General features: G+C 41.7%; 1 protein-coding gene across 1 annotated transcript in view; it reads left to right on the top strand.

Annotated features, from left to right (window-relative positions):
* The window catches only part of LOC141909692 (potassium voltage-gated channel protein Shaw-like), a 50527-nt gene that overhangs the window by 6593 nt on the left and 19127 nt on the right, over positions 1 to 24807 (top strand). Inside the window, exon 2 of the mRNA XM_074800266.1 lies at positions 17372 to 18281. Within this exon, the coding sequence (XP_074656367.1) occupies positions 17372 to 18281 (910 nt within the window). The remainder of the gene's footprint in view (positions 1 to 17371; positions 18282 to 24807) is intronic.

The following is a 24807-nucleotide window of genomic DNA, read 5'->3' as shown; positions in this document are numbered from 1 at the left end:
CGAGCATGTGGAGTTCGTCATTAGTGAATAATCATAATTTTCGCTTTTGATCAAGTCATTTGGATTGTGAAGGCTGTTACGTCTGTTCAACGAATCTGGGACCTCATTAAAGGATGTCAAATGGATCCATTTTGATATGAATTCATCCATACGTTTTTATACTTGTTGGAGGTGTCCAATCTCCGAATGGGAACGTCTCCGAATTACAAGAGCCATAGTCATTACAACAATTACTAATGTCCCGCGTGGCGCTCAGTGGGTGGAGGGTAAAAATAATCATTACAATTTCGTCGTTATTATGAAATGTGGTAGGTTGGGTTCGTTGAATTCGATAGGCTACCTAATGCCGACGTAGTGGCAAGAATTCGTTCAACTATTTGAACTACGATGAGCTTCCTTGTCTGACAATTTGCTGAAGATACATTCATCATTGCGGCGTCGGAAACGAATAAAGAAGTCACCCCGATAACAGATAAGGAATGAAATAATCGCCTCGTAAAAATTGACGTGAACACATGTAATCTATAGATTGATGCCGGATTGTACGCGGTGCTAGTAAACAGCGCTCTGCATTACTATGAATGTGTTTGTTTACCTGTAGAACTAACACGGTCTGCGGTAACTCAGCGCCACGAGGCAGTAACCCCCAACCGACCGAGTAGAATCCGATAGACCGGTTTGTTGATTCTGTCGAGCGGATAATGGCTAGTAGTGAACGTGCCTTCGTGAGTTGGGATGCCTAATGATATTCGGATTCTTTTGCTAAACGCGTTTATTTGCATTTTAGTTATTCCGAATACTCTTACATTCAGGGAACTTTGCGATGGGGATATTGAAGGTTTTGCTTCTTCAAGTCTAGATCTGCAAGTCCAAAACAACTTTTTTTTACATTAGTCTAAAACTCAAGTTGAAAGTGCTCATGTTCATCTAATTAAGTTGCCGATCTTGGGATAGAGCATTCTCTTGCTTTTACATTTAAGTAACTAAGATGATACCTAAGGTCGCTTCCCCCTAAGTTATTACTGCATTTTCAACATCTAGAGGTACGCTGGCATTACCAAAAGCTCCAATGGAAATCCTGTTCCGGTCAATCCAAGTGGGTTTGGACCTCTCAGGAGAAGATGGCACTCATTGCTCCGATAGTTTCTAAAACGATCTAGCAATTTGTTGTTGTTATTTAGAGAATCATTGAGAAAGTAATCATTTCTAGAAGAATCTATGAGTATAAATTGTTGATGTCATGGGGCGTTTGATAATGATAATAATAATAATTGTAATGATGATGATATTAATAATGATAATAATGATAATTAAATATGCTTTTATATAGCGCTATTTTCTAAAAAAAGACCTATTGCGCTTTACATAAAACACTAATTCCTACCCCAACCTAAAACACTGTAGCATGCTAAAGAATAAAAGCATTAGGAAACATGAAAGTTTTTAACCTATTTTTAAAAGTGGGAACTGTAGGACTATCCCTGACATGTCTTGGTAAACGGAGGCGGCCATATCTTCTTGGCGAGTTGTAAGTGTCGTTTGATGATGCCATTGGGACATTATGGGTGCAGCCATCTTTTCCTGAAGTGTCTATGTATGATGCATAACGAAATTCATGAAGGCAGTCGTCTTATTCTGCAAGTAACCATTGAATTTTTTTATATCATATTTTTACGGAGCCAGCCGGCCATCTTCTCTTTAACATAATATGTGAGCAATGCGATGGTGACGTCGTCAAAATGAGATTTACGGTGTTGATGATGACGTCATAATGAGATGAACGAAGTTAAACATCCGCTTTCCGCATGCGACTCTTTTTTTTTTATCTCAAGTTTATTTGCTGTAAAAGCTGAGCGGTTGTAGCTCCATAACAAACTAAATCACACCCACTGGAGTCAGGTGGGGGACTGATCAGTTTTAGAAAATAGAATATTTGAATTTTAAATTACAGGATAATGAAACATAATATAGTAACTCCAAGCTCCGCTTCAATAGATGTTAAGACATCTTGCGGCCGAGGCTTAAATTTGCTTTAAGCACTGTTCTTATTCTTAGTTGGTTGATGTATCAAAGTTATAAATACATCATGTACATACGATATTGAAACAAAAGTTAATTATTCGCACTTTATGAAATTTTTATGTAATTTTTGGATCCAACCTTGGACCTTTTAACGAATTGAATAACGAGCGATAATCGACGACGACGATGTCATAGGCGGATGATTATTTGTTCAGATTTCGTCGTGTCAGCCGGTTTGTTGGTTGATGCGTTGTCACTTATATAACTCGACGCAGCGAAACGCAACAGACGACCGCAAATATTATAGATATTATTCGTTACCCGGCAACGACGTTATCGGTCATCATTAATATTACTAATCATTATTTACACTGAAGTCACGAACGCATGCGACAATTAACCATATTTCTCTCGATTGTATCTTCGTTCCTATTGGTAACCGAATATGTACCTAGGTTTATATATGCACGATGGATATTAATGTATAACGTTATAAGATCATATCGATTCAGTTGAACATATTTGAATCGATGTTTGTTTGGCCGAATGTTTATTTCATCATTTATTCATTATGGTGACTTGAAGTTGAATTAGAAGGTCTATAATCGAGGCGATGTCATCAGAGGATCTATGGTGGCTGCCATCTTACTCGGCGGGATAGAAGCAGTTTGATGATGTCATTTTTAACACGTCGAAGTGGGCTTCACGTAGAGGGGCATATTTTCGAAACAGGACAGGAATAATTTAATCATTTCACAGGGCGATATCGAGGCTGCTATATTTGAAGTTTTTTGATGACGCCATAGGCAAGTAATGGAGGCAAGCGTCTTTTTACAATGATAAGCAATGATAAGAGACGATTTCCTGAAATTCGAGGGACCATCTTTGTTTTCGACTGATAACGTTGTACGTTTGGGAAGACTCGGTATACTGGTTCTGATTGGTCGGTCATCTTGGATACCTCGTTCAAGGACCAACAATCTTACGACCAATAGTTCTACAATTGCTTCTTGTTCTGGACTTTCTAGCTTACTCATGCCCTCTCCTTAGACTTGAAATTTATTAGTTCTCTTCCATTCCCATTGTTCCTTCATTTCCGTTTCCCTTTTACTAGGTGCTTTTGCGACAGCGGCCTTAAGCCTTGTCCCACACAGAAACCTACTTTTCTCTCTTTTAATGATTGTGCTCGTGGAAAAATTGTAAATTGTATTGTTTGTTTTTTTTTCTCCTTTAATATCTGTATATAGCTCGTCTTATGCTTTCCGAGAAATATATTTGATCTTGAACTCGATTTAGAACTTGACCGGAGATTCAAAATGAATCACCGCTTCCCGTCACAATCGGTCGCTGCTCGAAGACGCTGTGATTGCCATATAAATCTATTGTGCGCATTAATTGATGCGTCATACGCGTTTTAATTGCCGCGGCGAGGACCGTTTTTAATAATAGAACAATTGAATAGCAGCAGTAGCTGTAGCCGCGGTGGCGGCGAGTACAACAGACGCAATATTTAATTATACCGAGGACGTTAAATCCGATCGTAATTATTATAGCGTACTCGATAATTCACGGCGTCATAAATTATACTGTGTTCGTCTCTTGCGCTCTCTTTTGAATTGAATATCCTTTTTCGGCCAATACCGTCTTTCTCCATTGATAACCTTCTTCGGTTCCCATCTCTTTTTGCCCTCAGTCTCAACAATAGCCTTTTAGGTCGAATCATCTTACGTTCGTTCCTGGTTGAGAATTTCATTTTAATCAAAATCACAAACTTACGACGTAGACACCAAAACGGTCGTCTGATCACGTGCTTTAAAAATCGTATGCCGTGAAATACTGAAACGAGCCGGAGTAAAAACCCCACGCCATTTTGCCCCACATCCGACTAATTAGATTCGCCGGAGGTTCGCGCTGGCATTTTCTTCCTGAACATTTCGTCCTGAGATTCGTGCGGTGTTCGGTGCACGCGTCAGTATGCGCGATGTTCAACGCCATCAAACAACAAAAGCTCTGTTCGCAGTCGATGCGAATTCGACCATAAAATTACCGATAAAACTATAACTGGCTGTCAATCAGACCGTACATTATTTCTTTACCCTTTTGTATTTCGCGCACTTGCATAACACAATTGGTTATTGTTTTATTGCTTATATAAATCCAGGGTTACACAAATGCGACGTGCTAGAGGTTCTAATCAACCTGTAGCCATCACCCTGCAATTGTCAGGAGTTTACCTGAGACATCTTTGCTTCGGCACCTGAGATATTCTTAAATTGAAAATAGTAGTAGAGGGGACGTCGAAATACAATGTGATTTTTACAAATCTACCCTATATTTGTTGGGGTTTCCTAGGAATTCCCCATCCTCGGTCTTTCACTTCGTCAATACGGTACATCGTCGTCGGAGCTCTGATGAATGCTGGTGAATTTTGCCTTTTTTAATTCCCTTTTACAAGGAGGGGTCAATCATAAAAGTATATTCGCAAGGAGGGGGGGTTATAAAAAACGTACAAAGAGCGTACATGGGGAGAGGGGGTTAAAAATACCCAGAAGTCAAATGTACGTACTTTATGCACGGCCCCTTACACTACCACTAGTAAGACCATTTCAAACGGAACGGATCATTGAACGGATCATATCAGAGTGTGCACACGCATTGCCGAATTGGCTACCAACAATGGGGATGGGCAAAATTAAGACCTTTCTAAATAACTTAGCGTGAACGCACCCATTCAAAAGTAATAATCCACACGTGTGTTCGTAATTTCACCAGAGACATTTTAATTGCAAATCAAACAACAAACGCCAGCTATTTCACACTAAAACGCTGTACAAAACCCTTACATAAATCAACCCCGAGTCGATAGTGAATGAAGGCTGTATCATGTCAATTTAATATAAAATGATTGGATTTTCTTAAATTCAATTCTGGTTTTATTATCATTTGGATAACCTCCGTCGTTCTTCTGACTGAGTCTTGGGATCTACTGTACATCGCGTTGCATATACGTGTCACTGATAAATCGAATATTCCTCACGCTCTGTATAATGGTAATCAACTGCGGGCATATCTTGTCTGCGCTGAAGATGAAATCTAATAAACTCAGTTAAATATCTCTCCACTCTCTCTTGCTTTTACCGCGGACATCTATCTATATACATGTATACATGTATGTATGCGCGTGTGTTGCGGATATTAGATCTCAGGGGGAAAAGGCAAGGGAGAGGGAGATGGAGTGGGGTGGGAAGGCAATAATTTAGGAATGAGAGATCGGTCAGCAAATTATAGTATTCTTTGTTTCCTGCGTCCCACCGTTCAACTTATCAATGCTTTCTTTTTGATATCTCGACCAATCAGTGCCCTCCATATCACAGTTTAACGTATCACAGGACTTCTATAGTTCTATAGTTTAACCAAGAATTGCTTTTCGTTTGACAGTTTGACCAATCAGTGCACTTCATCATGCAGATTGACCAATAACTGGACTTCATTCTATAGTTAAACCAATCAGTGCTCTTCGCTTGACAGTTAGGCCAATCAGTGCACTTCATCCATGATTCTACAGATTGACTAATCAGCGCGCTTCATTCTACCGTTGCCCAATCACGACATTCCGTTTGCTTGACCAGCCAAGCTAACATTCATTTCACTTTTCGACCAATCAGTGACCTCCATTCCGACAGTTGACGCTCCGTTTTCAACCAACGATAGCGCTCTATTGAATATTTCAACCAATTCTACTGGCGCGTACATGCATTTACAGAATTACAAACTAGGCCTAGTATAAGTGTTTCCCGTTTTAACCATCCACAACTTCGTCTGCAACATACTGCAGTCCGTCGCTATCCTATTGTTTACGTATACTATCGGCTAATCTCTCGAGATCATCTTCGTCATAAGCCTCTCCAGCAGCGCTCACTGCCGGGTTAATCTCCATGTAAGCGTATACGTGAAGAACCCTCGATGGTACGGGTTAACGACGCTCGGTCGTATATAGAACCGCACTCACGGCCTGCGATCGCAGCCTGGATAAGTACCCCTTTTCGATGTCAACTGATCGAGTGTTGTGCCGAGCACGGGTACTCGAAATCTCGGCCTCCGCACTACAATGCGGATTCCTATTCCGGCGTTTATCTATACCGCGTTTATAAAAAAAGAGGTTCGGCGGCGGCCGTGGCGGTGCCATGGCGACCGTGTGTGCGCTCATGTATGTGTGTTAAGTTTTTGTCTGTTGTTGGCATCGGCTCTTCTCCATGTAGCAACAACAAGCTCATCGTGACAATCGGGGCCTTTATGTTCGTTAAGTTGTTGCCGGTTTTCGATCGGTTTTTGAAGAAATGTCGTTCAGTGATTTTCCAATCTATCGGAAACCGGTAGATAAACATATATTTCTGAATAAGTGTCTACACGGTTATACACGTCCTCGAGCCTCGTGCTGATGAACGTCGACGAGCAGATTCTAAGTACATTTGCCGGTTACTTAGGAATGATTTTCAGGTGTCAGTGGCCTTAAGTCGATAAATAGCGTCGTAAAGGGCAATTTGTTTCCGAATTCTTGAAATGTAACCCAGGTTGCCCAAAGGTTGATCAAATGTTTTGGTTCATGGCCAAAAGCTTATCAATATCCCGAGATACTGGGTCGTTTGCTTAGAGACTGTTGGAATGCACTACCTGGTGCAGTACGGCACTACCTGGTGCCCATTGCTTAAGATGGTTGACAACAACTGACCCTCGTGCCGAGGTATTTAGATAACAAGCTTACAGGACGATGGTAATCAATCGATTCCTGCAATACCGATACCCTTTTACTGACCCATAGATAATGTTTCACAAAAACTTCGAAGTCTTTCAAAGGTTCATCTTTCTACGTGCCGCCCAGACTTGTAACTCGAAACTTTAAATCAATCCCGGCCGGTGTATGTACTTTCTACAACAGACCGATCGAATGACCGTTTTGTCTAACTTGTGTTGCATAAATAATTCAGTATACAAACCTCCTCTGAGGTATATATATTATGTACATGTATATATCTGATGGAATTTCACCACGCGTCGGTGGCTACTCATAGCCAGCCTCCGCTGTACGCTGCTGTTGCTGTATCGGGCGATGAAATTGGCCGCTGTAACAAGTTCATAATTCTATTATCTCGTAATTTGCGGCCCATAATTTTCATCGCAATCGCAACCCTCCTCACCCCTCCCTCTCGCGCTTTCTCTCCTCTCGCCGCCGCCGCTGCTGCTGGTTCAGACACGGGAACCAAGATGATATTACTTTCAGGCAGCGCCACGCGCACCCGATACTGTTTCCATGGTTACAGTACACGGAACAGGCGGCGAGCGAGAGCTAGAGAGAGCGAGAGAGCTAGAGAGAACGAGAGAGAAAGAGAGATGGAAAGTAAGAAATAATATATTGAGTTGAAATTCATCATAGATTTGTATGTTTTAATGACATTGTCAGGAGATGTTGTCACGACTCGGAATTAAAGATTCCGAACATGCACACATCCGCTCCGCGCCGACAACGGCATCCAAACGACAAGCGTGATGTCATCGTAGTGCGGCGTATCGATCCGTGTGTAGTGCACGCACGAACTGATGACGTAGACAATTCATTTTCAATTTCAATTTAATTCTTTATTGGCTCTAATAAATTTTTACAATAGGATCGTTGTAGCAATATGTCAACAAAGGTAAGCATAAAAAGAAATAACATGGTTGAGAGTGGACAAATTAGAAAACAGAACGAAAATATTACCTTGAAAGTTTATTGACGCCTTTAAAAGTAACACATCGCTCGATTTTATCGACAATCAATAAAATATTGATAACATATTATAAATGAACAATGAATTTTGGATTTGAATATGTTTTGATTTTTTTTTGTACGCACGAAATGGTGACGTCGTACGCCTCGAAACGTGTGCGATTTGATGCAGCAGTCGTGACGTCATGGCGGCGTAAGGACTCATTCATTATTGTATACGCTCGGAACGCTGATGGCGTTTTTTGTTTTTTTCACGTCGATTCCTGGGAACGGACAAAAAAAAATCGTGTGTGTTTTCGTTCCGATATCGTCGACGCAAAAACGCCTTGCGCGCGAATAGAACGGCAAAACAATTCTGCGAAAACCTATCCGCTGCAGTGATGGAGAGAGGGAGGTAGATAGCGAGCGAGCGGTGTCGACGCGCGATATCTGGCCGTTTACAGGTGTCTACTGAACGGCACATTCGCGTTGAGTGTAAATCTTCTAGTTATGACAGCTTACCGCCCGATTTCTGTGAATTTCAATTTTCCCCAGGCACGGCACAATCATCATCCCCACCAACCACCTTGTAGTTGTGTGTCGTATTTTTTAATTTCTTCTCTCAGTCTCCGGTTCTACGTGCGCTCTCCATCACACACGCCGCGCACTTGAAGTGACGTTCTTTCACACTCGTTTCGCCTTAACGCGCTTCGCCTTCGTACGACGCGATCGTGCAGAAGTCAATCCGGGACGGGGTACCCGCGCAGCGCTACTGTGGCAATCGAGGATTCCACGTGTGGCAGGCGAGGATCCGCCAGGTGTCGCTAGTAGATATATCTACTATAGTTGGTCGTCCGCGTTCGATTTCTTATCTACATCTCAATTAAAACTGAATGAACTTTTCTCTGAAATGGATCAATTATTTATGAAAACTTTACCTTTATTCGAGTAGTATAAATGAAAGTATTGTAGGCCTTTATTAAGTGGGCGCTGTGATAAAACATGGATTTGGGAGTCTGAAATCCTGTTCATAGTTCATTGAAAATGAACTAATTCTGACAACGGACGACCTTCTGGCGGGATAGCTGGTTTTGCAGGTACCAAATTGCATTTCATGACGTATTTATCCTCCATTGAGCCTCTTCTTCCTTCTCTTCCCCTCACTTTCAAAATCCCCTCTACCTTTCCACCGACTCCTACAACTTTAGTCTCCCTTTTAGTCCCGACCCTCTCACTGGTCCTCGGTTACCTCTCCCTCTCTCCATTACCTCCCACACGCCTTAAGCCTCCTCCGCGGCTATCCTCCCTTATTTGCTACCCTGTCACTCCTCTCCTGTTACACATGATACGTGCCATGTTTTGATGCGCTGCCATGGCGACACTGTCATCAGTTCACAATTGAGGAAGTTGGGGGTTTCCCTTACGTCATAGAGGATTCAGCTCGTGTCGCATTTAGAACTGCAGGAACACGTATTTTCTAATGCTTTCTATTCGCGGATGAATGTTTTGATCGAATTTCTTGGAAATCTGCGCGTCGGGGGTTGTCAACAGGTCGTCTCGCGTGCGAACGGTCGATGCCCAGACTACTCGGAAACGCCCGGTGGTGGTGTACGTAGGTCCGGTGCTTGTGTCAGGCGTCGCTGCAAAACAATTCATTACTGGTCGATACGCAGCCCATTTCCCGACGGTTAAAGGTACCGGAGATAGCGAGGAAATTGATCGGGTCACCGGCCAGTTCGTCCGCGCGTCGAGAAGCCATCAGCGCCGGACAATGGCCAACGGATCGTCGCATTTAAAAGCGAAACAATCGTTCTCTGTGTGATACAGTCCGAGCTGCTCTCCGCCTCTCTCTTCCTCTCTTCCTGAGATCGATTTGTCGGACTGATTGGCTGCTGTCCAGTAATTCAATCAGTGCGACCAATGATAGATTATTCGGAAGCTACCCAGCCGAATTATGATACATGTGCGCTATGGGCCGGACCGCGAAAACTTGGGCCAACTTCGGTTATCGGAGTTAGTCGACCATAGTCGAACTGAAATGAAACCAAATGTCCGTTAGTCGGAACCGGTTCCGGAAATGGTCGACCATGCAATTGAGCACGGTCGCTATAGTTCGGACCTAGTTCAAGATGTCCGACACTGTGAAATACGTTACGACCGAACTATAGTGTGTTCGGTTATTGGTTGCGACCACTAGTCGACTAGCTACGAAAACCGAAGTTGGCCCTGTCTGCGACACGGCTTCGGAATTTGCCTAGAACCTATGTCTTAATTCTAGTCGCTCACTCCCACTACAGCTGTGAGGGGAGTTCTGCAAGAAGCCATGTGCCTGGTCTCCAGTCGGACCTGCGCAACTGTGAGGGGAGTTCTCCAAAATCCATGTGTCCACTTTCTAGTCGCTCACTCCCTCAACAGCTGTGAGGACAGTTTTTCTAGAACCAGTACCTCTGTATTACTAACTTAGTCCCCAATAACAGCTGTGACGAGGGTCAATCTAGAACTCGTGTCTGTACCAGTCACTTCTCCAAGAACCCATCTGTTGGTGTCTGTTCCCCAGAACCAGTGTCTGTTCCCGTCGCTCACGGGCCAACCCCAGCTGTCTTGAACCCATGTGACTATTCCAGTTCGCCATTACCACCAGAACTCTGAGGGGAGTTCTACGAAAGCCCGATGTGTCTGCTCTAGTCGCAAACTCCAACCACAGCTGTGAGGGGAGGGGATGGAGGGTTCACTAACTGCTATCTCTATCTTCCCTCGATCAAATAAAGGATGTACCTTTGGGGCACATTTTGTATTCGCATCCAGCATTTTGATACCAACTCAAAACAAAATAATATATTACTTAATCCGTCTGAAACAAAATAATTGCAACAAGACTAAATTTCCTCATGTATTTAAACCTCTGCGGAGATTGCCTACATCCTTAAAATGCCATTGTGCATTGGGAATAGTAATGCTTGTATTTTTTTTTCGGTGCCCGAGCGACACTCTTGTTCGCGCGTTTATGTATCGTGGAGAAAGCCGTGCGGATGAAACGATTGAGATGCTATATTTCTGGTTACCATGGTGATTGCTGCCGAAGAGATCTGGTGCGTTGACACCACTGATAATCTCTTGCCTACCGTGATGAAAACTACGGCTTCGAATATCTTCGCTCTGTTGGCGTTTGCTGGGAGAGAATTTATGTTTCCGAGTCGGATAGCTGTGCAGTTCAGTCTCTCTCGTCTGCTCTCGCTCGGTCTCTCGCGCGTAACCCGATGAGAAAGTTGATTTCGAAAGACTGACATAAGCCGCGATCACGCGAGCATTTCAGGCCCGGGCCGAATTTTACAATCATGATCAAACTAACAGACCCGGTCGATTAGGGGAAACAAGGTATCATTTTCTAATTCTTGATTGTCCGACGTTTTTGACCGATCTGAAATCAGAATGGGCCCGGGCCCATTTGGCACCCGTGTGAACAGTTGTTCCGGGCCGGGCCCATTCTGATTTCAGATCGGTCAAAAACGTCGGACCAGGCCCGAGCTAAATTTAAGGGCGGGTCGAATTTTTGCCGACGAATTGCTACAGGCTCCGGGAGTGACTCACTTCGCTTTGTTTAAGCATTGTTCAGTATCGAGTGAGTGGTTTACGCCTGAGCGCTCTCTCTTATTAGACACGGGCCAAATTTGACTCGGGCCTGATCGGTGCCATTTCGGCCCAGGACAAATCGTATCCGCACGATCGCGGCTATAAACTTTGTAGACAGACCATACGGATATACTTCGACGTGTAAGTGTAGATATTTTAGTCGAAGTCGATTGATTAGAAACTGAAACTAATCATTTCGTACGACCGCCTTCGATCACCGTTTTCAAGAACGTTGACGCCACGGACCCTTGTGGTAGCTGATAAGGGCCATAGCGAAAAATTTCTGGTATGCAAATCAGGGCGCCAGAACGCCAAAACGCCAAAACAAAAAATACGTCCAATTTTCTCTGAAAGTCCGCTTTGGCGCGCCCAAAACAACGAAAACAACGAAAAATGCCTAAATTTCTCTAAAAATCCGTTTTTTGGTGCGCCAAAACGAAGATTATTTCGTTTTTGCGCGGTTATTTCCGTTTTGGCGCCCCCCGCCAACAAAAAGATCCAACCACAGTAAAATTATTTTTCAATTTGGCGCGTTGATCCTGTGTGTAATTTTCATAATTTTGCATATATAGAATTGTTTTACGTGGTTGAAAATTCGTTTTGGTGGAATATTCTTTGTTTTGGCGCTTCTGAGAAATTTCGACATTTTTCGTTGTTTTGGTGGGGGCGCCGTAACGAAAGTTCGTTCTGGCGGGGGTGCCAAAACGGAATAATCTATGTTTTGTTGCGCCAAAACGGATTTTTAGAGAAATTTCGACTTTTTTCGTTGTTTTGGCGGGGTGCCAAAATGAAAGTTTGTTTTGGCGGAGGCGCCTAAACGGAATTTTCTTTGTTTTGGCGCGCCAAAACTGATTCTTAAAGAAATTTTGACGTTTTATTTCGTTTTGGCGTTCTGGTGTTCTGGCGCCCTTATTTGCATACCAGGTATTTTATGTAATGGCCCGAATCAGCCACCATAGACCCTTCCACGCGTATGTAACTCTACCTCCATAAACGCTATACACGGTTACACTGTTAATATCGAACAATGCAACGAGAAAGCATTGTCAAGTGTGATTCTGCTCTGAATGTGCGCAGTTAACAGTGAATCGAAAATTATGGAATATTCCAATATTTCCTCAAGAGCGTTATATATATATATATATATATATATATATATATATATATATATATATATATATATATATATATATATATTATATACATATATATATATATATATATATATATATATATATATATATATATATATATATATATATATATATATATATATATATATATATATATATATATATATATATATATATATATATATATATATATATATATATATATATATATATATATATATATATATATATATATATATATATATATATATATATATATATATATATATATATATATATATATATATATATATACATAAATATATTTATGTATATATATGTAATGCTGCGCGCACCACTCATCGTGGAAAGCAATACATATAATTATGTAAATGGCACCGAGTACAAAAATGCTTATAGTGTCAAATGATAGTATTTGACGCTAGGTTTAATTTGTTGAATTTTTAACGAAACCATTGAAATAGATGCCACAGATTTCTGGACAGGCCACGAGTTGCTTTCATATGCAGGTGGTAATCGTCAATGGAGTATCCGAAATGCGAGTTGCTCAAACATTAGTTCATGTGAACTGGCGGATAGATGTGGTAGCTGATAAGGGCCAAAGCGAAAAATTTCAGGTATGCAAATCAGGGCGCCAGAACGCCAGAACGCCAAAACGAAAAATATGTCCAATTTTCTCTGAAAGTCCGTTTTGGCGCGCCAAAACAAAGATTATTCCGTTTTGGCGCGGTTATTTCTGTTTTGGCGCCCCCGCCAAAACAAGCATTCAACCACGTAAAATTATCATTCAATTTTGCGCGTCGATCCTGTGTGTAATTTGCATAAATATGCATATATAGAATTATTTTACGTGGTTGAAAGTGGCGGGGGCGCCAAAACGAACTTTCAGAGAAATGTCGACGTTTTTCGCTGTTTTGGCGGGTGCGCCAAAATGAAAGTTCGCCAAAACGGATTTTTAAAGACGTTCTGGCGCCCTTATTTGCATACCAGGTATTTTATGTAATGGCCCGAATCAGCCACCATAGATAGATGCCGTTTAATGACTGTTGTTATTACATCGTTTCCACCGTACTTGTCCACCAAGATCCAATTCCACTGTTGTGAGTTACAGGTCTTGAGTTCGAATCGGTTGATTTTCAACGAATTAACTCAAGGACCAGATTGTTCCACTGGGTTTGAATTTGACCCTAGAGCTTGGAACATTGAAGATAAGCTAATCTCAACTCGGAGCTCATTCTATTACTCACAACTGTGGAACCCGGTCCAGCTACAAGCTACAAGCACCAAACATCCGAGACATTTTTAATAAGAAATGAACTTCAAACACTTGATATTAGTAATTTTATCAGCACACTTTCAAAAAAAGATCGTCCACACATCACAAGTGTTCAGGACTTCATCTCAGACATTTTTGATAGAAAATGAAGTACAAACACCATACATTAGACATTTTATCGGCACACTTTCGAAAAGATATTTTTTGATAGAAAAGGAACTACAAACACCAGACATTAGACAGTTCATCGGCATTCTTTCTAAAAGAGATCGTCCTCACATCACATGGATTCAGGAACTCGCTTGAGACATTTATTTTTTCATAAAAAAGTGATCTACAAACACCAGACATTAGACACTTAATCGGCACACATTAAACAAGAAATCGTCCACAAATCACATGTTTTCAGGACTTCACTTGAGACATTTTCATAAAAATGAACTACAAACACCAGACAGACATTTTATCAGAACATTTTCAAAAACCTGATCGTCTAAACGCTTAACGCTGCAATAGACAATGTCTCCAGGTATGTTTTCTGCCTGCTTAATGTCATCGTTTCTTTCGCCGCATCTTTCCGCGAGTAGAATCTGTAATCCGTGAACGTTACGAGGTGAAAAGTTCTCCCTCAATAAACCAAGCACGCACCAGCTCCCCGGTGATTATATCAGTGATAAACAACTTGTCCGAAACAATAGTTCTCAACGTCCAATTAGCAGACGGTAATCTGAGCAGCAAATATACCCCGCCCGTGATGGAACTTATACATCAACTACCTACAGCCTGCAACTACTACCTTTCCAGACATTCATCTTTTGTAATGTGAAGCGTGAACGATCAGTTTTTGAAAGTACCGATGAAATTTGTCTCGAGTTCGGTTTCGATTAGGTGAAATGTCTCAGGTGTAGTCCCGAAGACGCGTCATTAGTTTGAACGATCAGTTTTTGAAAGACGTGTTGATAGAATGCTAATAAAAGTCGGATGCTTGTGTGTCGGCCAGCGCACTCGTGATCCCATCCTCGCTTGCCAGGGTTTGATTGCCTCTCGCCGAAGCCCACGCCAACACAAACCGCGGCCACAGACCTTTATCGGACGGGTCTATTACACCGCCCGAGATTTCTTAGGCTGACTGTTTGACGCTCAGTGGCCACCACTCTATATATCTAGCCAATCAGATGCGTAGTATTGATAGTACGTATCTACCGGTGAAAAACAACGCAGGTGATTGGCTAGGTACTTAGAACAACGCATCTTGATACATAACCTGATGGCCGCTAGGCGGCAACCTTGAAATTTTGGTCGATGTAAGAAGGGTCTGCGGTCAGGGTTTGTGTTGGTGCGAGCTTCGGCGGGAGACAATCATATTCTGGCAAGCGAAGATGATGAGATCCTGTAATTCGTATAAGCAAGCGATACCACTAGTAGAAATATCGCCGAAAATTACCTCACTATCGCCACCTAACGGGTCATCGATTGCCGCAGTAGCTTATCGGCTTTATCTGCAGCGAGGACGCTGTAATTAAGGCGTTATTGCATTTTTCCGATGGTTTCACAAAGCCGCAGCCGACGACAATCCAATAGCTGCATGTAGCCGGGGTAATCTAGACGGGGTATTATGAGAACTTAATTATAAAGCAATTTCCTCATTTCACGCGCGTCGGAGCCATTTTTCATATAAAGTATATGTATTCTAGAATTACCGGGAATATGCGTTAATACGAAAGAGAACGTGTAGTGTTAGGCTAGAAAAAATGATACCTTGTTTCTCTTGATCGCCCGGGTCATTTCGTATACTGCAATAAAATTTCAGTTCATTTCTATAGCTGCCGGGTCTGTATGGTTAGCTTGATCGAGGCTTTAAAACATTAAGGTACAATGTAGATAGACGGCCGGCCGAATCAACTTTTAAGCTCAGCAAAAATGAGAAACAAGGTATCTATTTTTCGTAGCCTTAGGGGCTGACCATAAACGACTACCGCACATAATTGCAAAATTGTGACCCCATGTCCACGAAATTTCCACATTGTATGAATATTTGTCTTCTAATTCGAAGTTAGGTTAATCGCCCTTGTATTGCACTGAATTATTTGTTCTGGCTTACGGGAATTAAATCCCCTTGTCCACTAAAGTCCATAGTTCACTGCCTCAACCTTGGACGTCTTTTATGGATAACCCCTTAGTATATGGCGACTGTAATTAACGTGTACAAATCCCAGTTCTCCGCGTTTCCGCGTTCCCTGCCGCGTTCCCCGGATCCTCCTACGCACATCTGTATCGATAACGCTTTCCGTATCTTCTATCTCGTTTTTGCCCAATTTGTACGTCGTCGTCGTCGTTGTCGTCATTTCGATGTCTGAAACGAATCGATTCTCATTTTGCAATTCGCTCGTTTCTACCAGGCCGTTGAGTTTTCCATCGTTGTCGAAAGATGACAATTTCGTGAATCTGGCGCTCGCTTAACTGCTGGCATTGAACAGTTGAAGAGCTCTTCCTGAGATCCAACATCTGACACCGGCCCGAATATCCGCTGATAGTTAAGAGCAGTGTTCCTTAAAAACGTTTTACTGATGAATTGTTCCGGGCGGCTTTTGGCGACGGCAAAGCATTTTTTGCCAATATCGGGGTCGCGCTATCGTGTCATGAACACGTGGCATGAATTAATAGTCTACATCTACTTAATGTACGAGGCAGACATCTTTTTCCCTGCGATCCCCATATACAGGGACAATTTTGAAAGTGACATCGACATTGGGAATTCATCGATGAGGCCATATCCACGCTTTATCGGCCAGCGTGTCATTTTTGGGACGGATTTCAAGGGCAAACTCATAGGGGCGAATGAGGAGGCAGAAGTTCTCTAGTAGAGTCTATCGGAGCGATTTGATGATGTCATACGGATATTTGAAATGCGTAGCCAAAAGTCGAAGAGTCTGCAAAGGCAAATTTTTGATAATTTTTTAGTGGGAACTATTGAGGCCAAAAGCCAAATTTCCTGGAAGTGTTTATGGGGTTATTTTGTATTATGTTATAAGGGTTTATGGAGGCAGATATCTTTTTCTGAAGTGTCTACTACAGAGGTAATCCCGTGATGTCATAGGGGGATTAAGCAATCATCGAATATTGGAATGATCTTACACGGGGAAATCCGATGATTTCGTAGAGGGATAACGATCGCTACGTATAACAACATGAAGTTATCGAACAAAATGGCGGCCAGTAAGAACTGCACAATGGCTCCTTTTAATTAACAGGGTGGCCACTGATCTGGAAAATCCAGGCAATCACAGAAACATTTAGAAAGAAAGTCAGGGAATTTAATAGATTTTATACCAAGAACCAGGAAAACTTGAAGAGAATTTGGATAGTGCTATTGACCACGTCTTTCTATAATGAAAAATTAGTGTTTTCTAGCATTTTAGACCTAGAAATCTCTGTTGATTCATTCAGTGAATTTGTAAATGGGTGGACGACCTGAGTTTTTTTTAGCTCATTTTGTGAATAACACTGTTTTGTTGATTAGGTAATAACTATGAACTAATTGATCTCTCCGTTTCTTATTCGTTTCAGATAATCGCTGTTGTGTCAGTATTTTTCATATTCATCTCGATTTTGTCGTTTTGCCTAAAAACGCACCCGGACATGCGAGTGCCGATCATCCGCAACGTAACGATAGACCTCGGCGACAGTAACCGGTCGTGGACTTTCGACAAACAGAAAACCGAGCCACATTCCGCCTTTTTCTACATCGAATGTGCATGCAACGCCTGGTTCACATTCGAGATCATCATACGCCTGGTGGTCGCGCCGAGCAAGCTGGGATTCATGCGCGCCCCGGTCAACGTCATCGACTTCGTTGCCACGCTATCGTTTTATCTAGATTTTCTACTAGGCACTCTGGAAATGGAGAACGATATTTTAGAGTTTTTCAGCATCATACGTATTATGAGACTGTTCAAACTGACGCGGCATTCGCCGGGCTTAAAAATTCTCATCCACACGTTCAAAGCCAGCGCCAAGGAGTTGACGTTATTGACGTTTTTCCTGACGTTGGGTATCGTGTTCTTCGCCGCATTGATCTTCTACGCCGAACGCACCCAGTACAACCCCGATAACGATTTCAATAGTATTCCAGTCGGTTTATGGTGGGCCATCGTAACGATGACGACGGTCGGCTACGGCGACATGACGCCGAAGACCTACTTCGGCATGTTCGTCGGCGCCCTCTGCGCGCTGCTGGGCGTACTAACCATCGCGCTGCCAGTGCCCGTTATAGTTAGTAACTTTGCGATGGTTTACAGTCACACGACCGCGCGGTCGAAGTTGCCGAAGAAACGTCGGCGCGTGTTGCCCGTCGAGGCGGTGCGACCGAAAGCCCCGGCTAATCGACCCGGCGGACCCGGTGCGCCGCAGAATCGTCGCATGAACGCTATCAAACATAATCATCCGGGTGCTTTAGACTCCAAGCTGAATCGCATCGGTAAGTATGACGGCCGCCATGTTGTGTCTAACGTCACATTGTATTTTCTTACTATATTACACGATTACCTGAAAATGCAATTTGATAGTTAAAAACTTAGATGGCCATCTTTCCGAAATTAGCATCTCTTCTTCACGGCTGCCCGCGGATCCATTCAGAATCGAATTCTGGAATAGTCCGTGGGCACGCTCTCTTCAATCTGTATCTGTTCGTCTGCTGAGAATCGTCTTTTCAGTTCGTTTGGATCCGTTCCAGAATTCAAATCTAAACAGGTGTACTGAAAAGTCGATATTATCGATCGAATCCTATTTCATGCAAATTAGCCGCAATACTCTCGCGTCTGTCCTGGTATATTATTTAAAAGATGTCTTCTCTATTGATATACATTTCATCACGTATCTCTTTTTAAGCTTGTCGTTCGCCATGTTCAATGTTGTCGTGTTGTGCGGTGTGATGACGTCATCGATAAACGGGTTCGGCCTGAATGTTTTTCTTTTCAGCCGGGCGAACGACCACGCACGCCAGCCGACCAAACTGTCTTTAGTCGTAAACGTTTGGAGGGTAGCCTACGGGTGATAGAGGGGCGTTTTTAATATATATATTTCAGAAATTCCATCAACTCGCGAAAGAAAAGTCGAATGAATGCGAAATACGTGTAATGAATTTGGGATCTGATCGAAACGGCGATTTCAGAAACTGAGTTCGTCTGCTCTTCGCGGTACCTCTCCCCGATCTTGCACCATCGCAAACGCACCGTTATCGAAAAAAAACGAAAACTGATCTGAAATTTTATTTGAATAATCGGCTAACACGTCCCATGTATCGATTAGTTAGTAACGACCATACGTGTATTGATAATTTGTTCTGCCTATTCGAAATAACTCATTAAATAAATGTTCTCGTTTGTAATTCATATATTTACCTCCTCCCTATTAAATGTTTTATCCCTCCACCCTTTCAGAGTGATGTGTTGTTGTAATCGTTTTTGTGCAGTTATTTTGTATTCAACCGTTATTTCAGTTTATCCACGATCGCTGTACGCAAACAGTACGTATACTAATAATGATAATACCCTCCAGTTCTCGATTCTACTTCATTTTCCGACATAATCAATATATAACACGAAAAATAACGTATTTTGATATAATACTCCGCAATGAAGTACTACATATTACTACTTTGTATAACGTATACACTGTATAACTTCAGGCCCGTAGCGTGGCAGAATTTGTGGGCAGTTCCTTTTCCTTTAAATGGGGACCTGCATCTTTGGAAACTGCGCCGCTCAAAGGTGAAAATGCTTTGTAACGACAATCACGTTTGCGATTGAAGGCTTTAAATGGAGTCCAAAGCAAGTCCTAAGTACGTAGACCTATAAGACCGGGAGTACATAGGTTAATCCAGCGGACCTTTTTCGGATTTTGGGTTGTTCGCCGTAAACGCCCCTTCCCCTACGCTCTACCGCCCCCTCCCCCCTCTACGCTACGGGCCTGCCACTGTGGCAACTTGACTAAAAAGTAGAACGTACATTTGTGTATTTCATTGTACTAATATTATACAACTTGTCAGAGTACATGTTATACGGCGCTACGTTTGGTATATGTATTATTCTACTTAGTGCTGCAATATTCTAACTTAAACACGTTTTTGTGCAGGTGTATATACTAAATTGTATATAGCATGCTACCGTGCAGTATATTCTAACAACTACGTTGTAGTCCATTGTAGGCGTATGCTGAATCATATATACTATATTCAACTACATCGGTTAGGCTATACGTATTATGCTACATTGTACTACATCTACGAGCATTCATCACAGAAGAGATGATTGCTCGTAGACTACTCGTATTCTCCACTACACTCAACTACGTGCAATAACGCAAATACTAACATAATTCGGTGACGTCGATACTTATTCTACCCGCGAGATTTCCCGGAAACCCGACCCTCTTTCATTTTCTATTTCCGACTTATCCGCGGCGGGACATCGAACAGTTTATCTCAAATATCGAATCCCGAAAGGTTTTCGAAGAGCTGTTTGATAATCGATCTTCGAGTGTCGGTCGAGGCGGAAATTCGAAGGTCGTTTGGCCTCGACTGCCAGGTTCCACTTCGCAAATTGATTCTACTAACGCACGACGTATCAAGGAATACCGGAAGAGCTTGTTTTCGCGTAGGGTGTCAATCTGCTGTCTGGACCCCGCGTCCTCTCAGACATTCGATTCTTTTTGCGCCATTCCTCAAATCTGTGATCGTTCAGAACTTCATCTGAGACGCCAAACATTATCAGCTCACTTTGTGAAAGAAATTGTGAGAACTTGGTCGCAAATTGCCAGAGGGGCGGCTCCAGACTGCAGATTGTCGAAGGGGTAGCTCCAGACCAGAGATTGTCTAATGGGTGGCTCATGGCTGCAACTTGTCTAAAGGGTGGTTCCAGACGTCAGATCGTCTAAGGGGTGGCTCCAGACTGTAACTTGTCTAAGGGGTGGTTCCACACTGGAGATTGTCTTATGGGCGGCTCCTGGCTGCAGCTTGTTTAATTAAGGGGTTGTTCCAGTCTGCAGTTTATCTTTAAAGGTTGGGTCCTGACAGCAAATTGATACATGCACGAGTTTCAAGTATAACCACATTTACAGACAATCAATTAAGTGAATAAGCTCTATGTTTATATGTATATATCTAGTGTAGATAATTCACATTGATCATTGACTTTCCTTTCGCAATTCAGCTTTCACGCAAACTACCGAATATCGAGTGACTAATTATGAACACATGCGACATAAAGACACTTTAAGTGCTATTGTGCCCAGGATTTGCTGCAAAATCTAGATTAGCTGGTTTCACACTGCAACACTTGTGAGTTTAAACTCGATTCAAGAGTCAAAATTAGTTTCAACATTATAGTCTTAACATTTCGACTCAAACATCGACTCAATTTTTGGATTTGGATCCGTAGTAAGCGGATTTTCACAATTTGTCGGTCCAGTCTTTACAGTCAGTTCTGTAGCTGTGAGTTGAGAAATGAAAGTCATTGAAAATGAACTCATGTTTGACTTCACAGTGAAAGTAGTATATTTAAAATGAACTGATTTTGACTGTATCGTTAAAGTGATTGAAAATGAACTGATTTTGACTGAAGGATTACAGTATACATGTAATTAAAGATGAACTGATTTTGACTGTAGATTTAAAATAATTGAAAATGAACTCATTTTTTGACTTCATAGTTAAAGTTACTGAAAATGAACTGATTTTGACTGAGTGAAGTAATCAGTTTAATACCGAATGCTGTATACCTTACACGGTACACCTTAACTTCCCCTATTCCTTGATACTGTATTCAATTAGCGCTAGGTGGCGCTGCTCAAACATCGAACACTTAATTTTTGTACACACGCATGGTGGGTGGGTATGTACGCATTCTATGGTATGCATGCACGTTGTTGATTTTGAATGTGACTGAAATAAAAAAAAACTAAACCCTCGACTTTCTATTGAGAACGATTTTTTTTCGAACCAATAAGTACCTCTTCTGCGTAACAAACGCGTTCGTTCTACGCATGTATGATTAGCATAAAGCATTTCTAAGAAACAAAAATCATTAGCGTTTCGTCGTGCGTGATCCACGTTTACAGTTGCGAGTCGAATATCGGATATTCTAGCTAGAAGTACTTCGGGAAAAAAATCATCAATTGAATCAGACTTGTACATGTAATTAGAATTTCTAAAAGTACACGCTGCATGCCGGGATAAAGGTACCGCGAATTAAGAACTAAGCAAAACGACGACGTTAAGGTCGGGTCCGTCTGCTGGTGACGTAATGAGCAACTAATCCCAGACGAAACGCGTTTCAGAATCCGATATTTTTTTCAGGAATCTTTTCAGATGTTTTGACCTTTTAACACCGAAAACGTGTCGAAAGTTGAATCAGGAATTTTGGCTTCGAGGACACATTTTTGATGGACACATTTTTGAGCCCAATCGTGACCCTTATCTCTAGTTATAATTGTCCGATTTTAACGCATTTCGGTTTTAAAGGGTTAATTTGATTTTTTGTTCATTTAATCAATAAACGGTGTATTACATGTATTACCAGGACCCAGTTTCTCTAGAATCTGAGATGAATCTAACTCGGGCATTCATTCGAAAATGAACTAAATTTGATCGTTAGTGTCAAATCAAACCTGAGCTTTAATCCAATACCGCGGCCTGTACAGCTCCGAAACTTTCAAAGCCAAAGCCAAAACAATCAAGGCCAAATAGTGTTGTCTGTCCCAGTTCCACAATGTTCTAAGTTATAATAAAGATTAGGTTATATTTTCAGTAACCTCTATCCCTATATGTCATTGGAAGCTGGGTCCTGAGTTAGCGATTGAAACGGTGATATCGCCCACACTTAGTAGAAATAAAATCTGTTGTTTCTGGATAAAGCATGGCCGGTGTTGAATGTGTCTGGAGTTCTATTTCTACTGTGTGAATGAATGGAAATGGGGTAAAATTGAATGGTGAATGTCTCTACGCTGTAAAATGCTACAGAAAGATTTCATTTTCAGGTCTACAGTCATCGAAAAGTCGGATGAATTTCTTCTCTATTTTGTGGAAATTCAAATCGACTTATCAAACGTCCTTGTTCCTGTCGACGCCCTTTTGTTTGCGGCTCCTTGGATCCAGATCATGATCCAGGGTGTCAGGAAACAAATTCTGGCGCTTTTGTGTCGTATATGGTTCGGTTTTATTGACTGTTCATTTGAAAGATAGTCCACTGGCACCAGTTTAATAGATCGGTCTTAACTTAAGCTCCAGTGTAAACTTCATTGTAAGTTGACTTCCAACCCTATAACAAAGTTAAAACTGGTCTACGCTACTGGCTCTAAAGTTATGAAACTCCCCAACACAATTGAGAAATGCTTGCGATTTGGAAGATTTGGCAACTAGTCTGAATTTACACTCCAAACGTATAGCTCCCGAGAGTTCTTTAAAACCGAAACCAACCAAGACAGTAATATCCCGAGGCCCAACGTTGGCAATGGGCCCACAATGAATGGTCTAATGCAAGTATCAATCTGCTGCTTGGACCTTCTGACGTTAGATCCTCCTCCTTCTTCCAGTAATAGATCTCCAATTATTATAAACGTCTGAACTCGAGGTTCCGGATTGTAGTTTATCTGAAGGGTGGCTCCGAGTTGCGGATTGATACTTGCATTAGCCTTGATCGACGGCGAATATATTAATGTTCAAATGTTTTTACCTGTAAATTCTGCATAGCAAGAACACCCTTCGATTAACGATATCTCTTGTTAAAACTTTACATCTATAGCTTGATCGATACTTACTATAACACTCATCTCGCTATCCTTCTATAACCTATCGGTTTCTTGCGCCACGGTTTTCCAACCATTTGCGGAATGTTGCTGGTTGCATGTTACTACATCTGTGCCCTAATTGTGCAGGCATGACTTCAGTCTCAAATTAGTATGTTTCACGTACCAAAATGGCTCAAACACCGGTCTTAATTTGTACGATCGGCTCTAGAAAGTGAAGTAACCTAAGACTGATCTTAAAGGTCGGATAATGCTAACCAAAACTAGACGAGACCGGTCGAATGTTAAGTCCTGACTAAAACGGGGTTGCAGTCAAGATTCATCATTACACCGAAGATCGACATTAAGTCATGACTGTGCAATTGAGGCTGCATCTGAACTATCCCCAGGTCACCAGGGCCGACCTATCGCCCGTTGTTAAATCTGGGGATAGCATTTCATTTTATTTTTCAAGTCGCTGACTCGGGTTTCATTTTTTGCGCTGGAGCGAATATTATTCGAGTTATTTTTGTCGAAACAGTTTTTATCTTATATCTAAAAATATATCTTTTGATGTTAAATCTATGTACTACAAGAATTATAATGATAATGAATAACAACCAATATCAAACCATTTTTCAACGAAATTTCTTTATTTCAACTTTTCTCAGATTTATAAAATAATATACAATTATACGTTGATGAATTAAACCAGAAAATTAAAGTGTAACCGTATTTTGAATATTTCCTAATATTCCACTTCTTGAGAAAAATCTCAAACTCTCTTGCATGTGTTGCAACGTAATTGGTAAACTTAAGTATCTGCGTACCTGATTGGCTGATGCGTGACTTTTCGAACTGCTGATTGGTTTATTTTCCTTATCCGAATATCTGATTGGCTGCTCTATTAACATGCCGATTGGCTTCCGGTCTCATCTAAGCGATATGGATAGCTAATGAATACGCTAATATTCGGCCATATATGATTGGCTAGGTAATGACTACTAAATGCTGATTGGCTTAATAACGACTCAAATGTGCAACGTAACACTAATTGGTTTACGTGTCAAGTGCATGGCACCGATTGGTTTAATTCGTAAACGAATCAAATTTCCTTTTCGCTTATTGGTGAACTTCTGTTCGGGATCATTGAATAAGCTTAAAATATCTGCACGCGTGATTGGTTAAAAAGACCTCGTTTGCCGTATTCTGATTGGATACGG

This window comes from Tubulanus polymorphus, chromosome 8 (genome assembly GCF_964204645.1).
Source record: "Tubulanus polymorphus chromosome 8, tnTubPoly1.2, whole genome shotgun sequence".
In the NCBI taxonomy this organism is placed as follows: domain Eukaryota; kingdom Metazoa; phylum Nemertea; class Palaeonemertea; order Tubulaniformes; family Tubulanidae; genus Tubulanus; species Tubulanus polymorphus.
The sequence above is the reverse complement of the archived record's forward strand: the minus strand, read 5'-3'. Positions and strand labels throughout refer to the sequence as shown.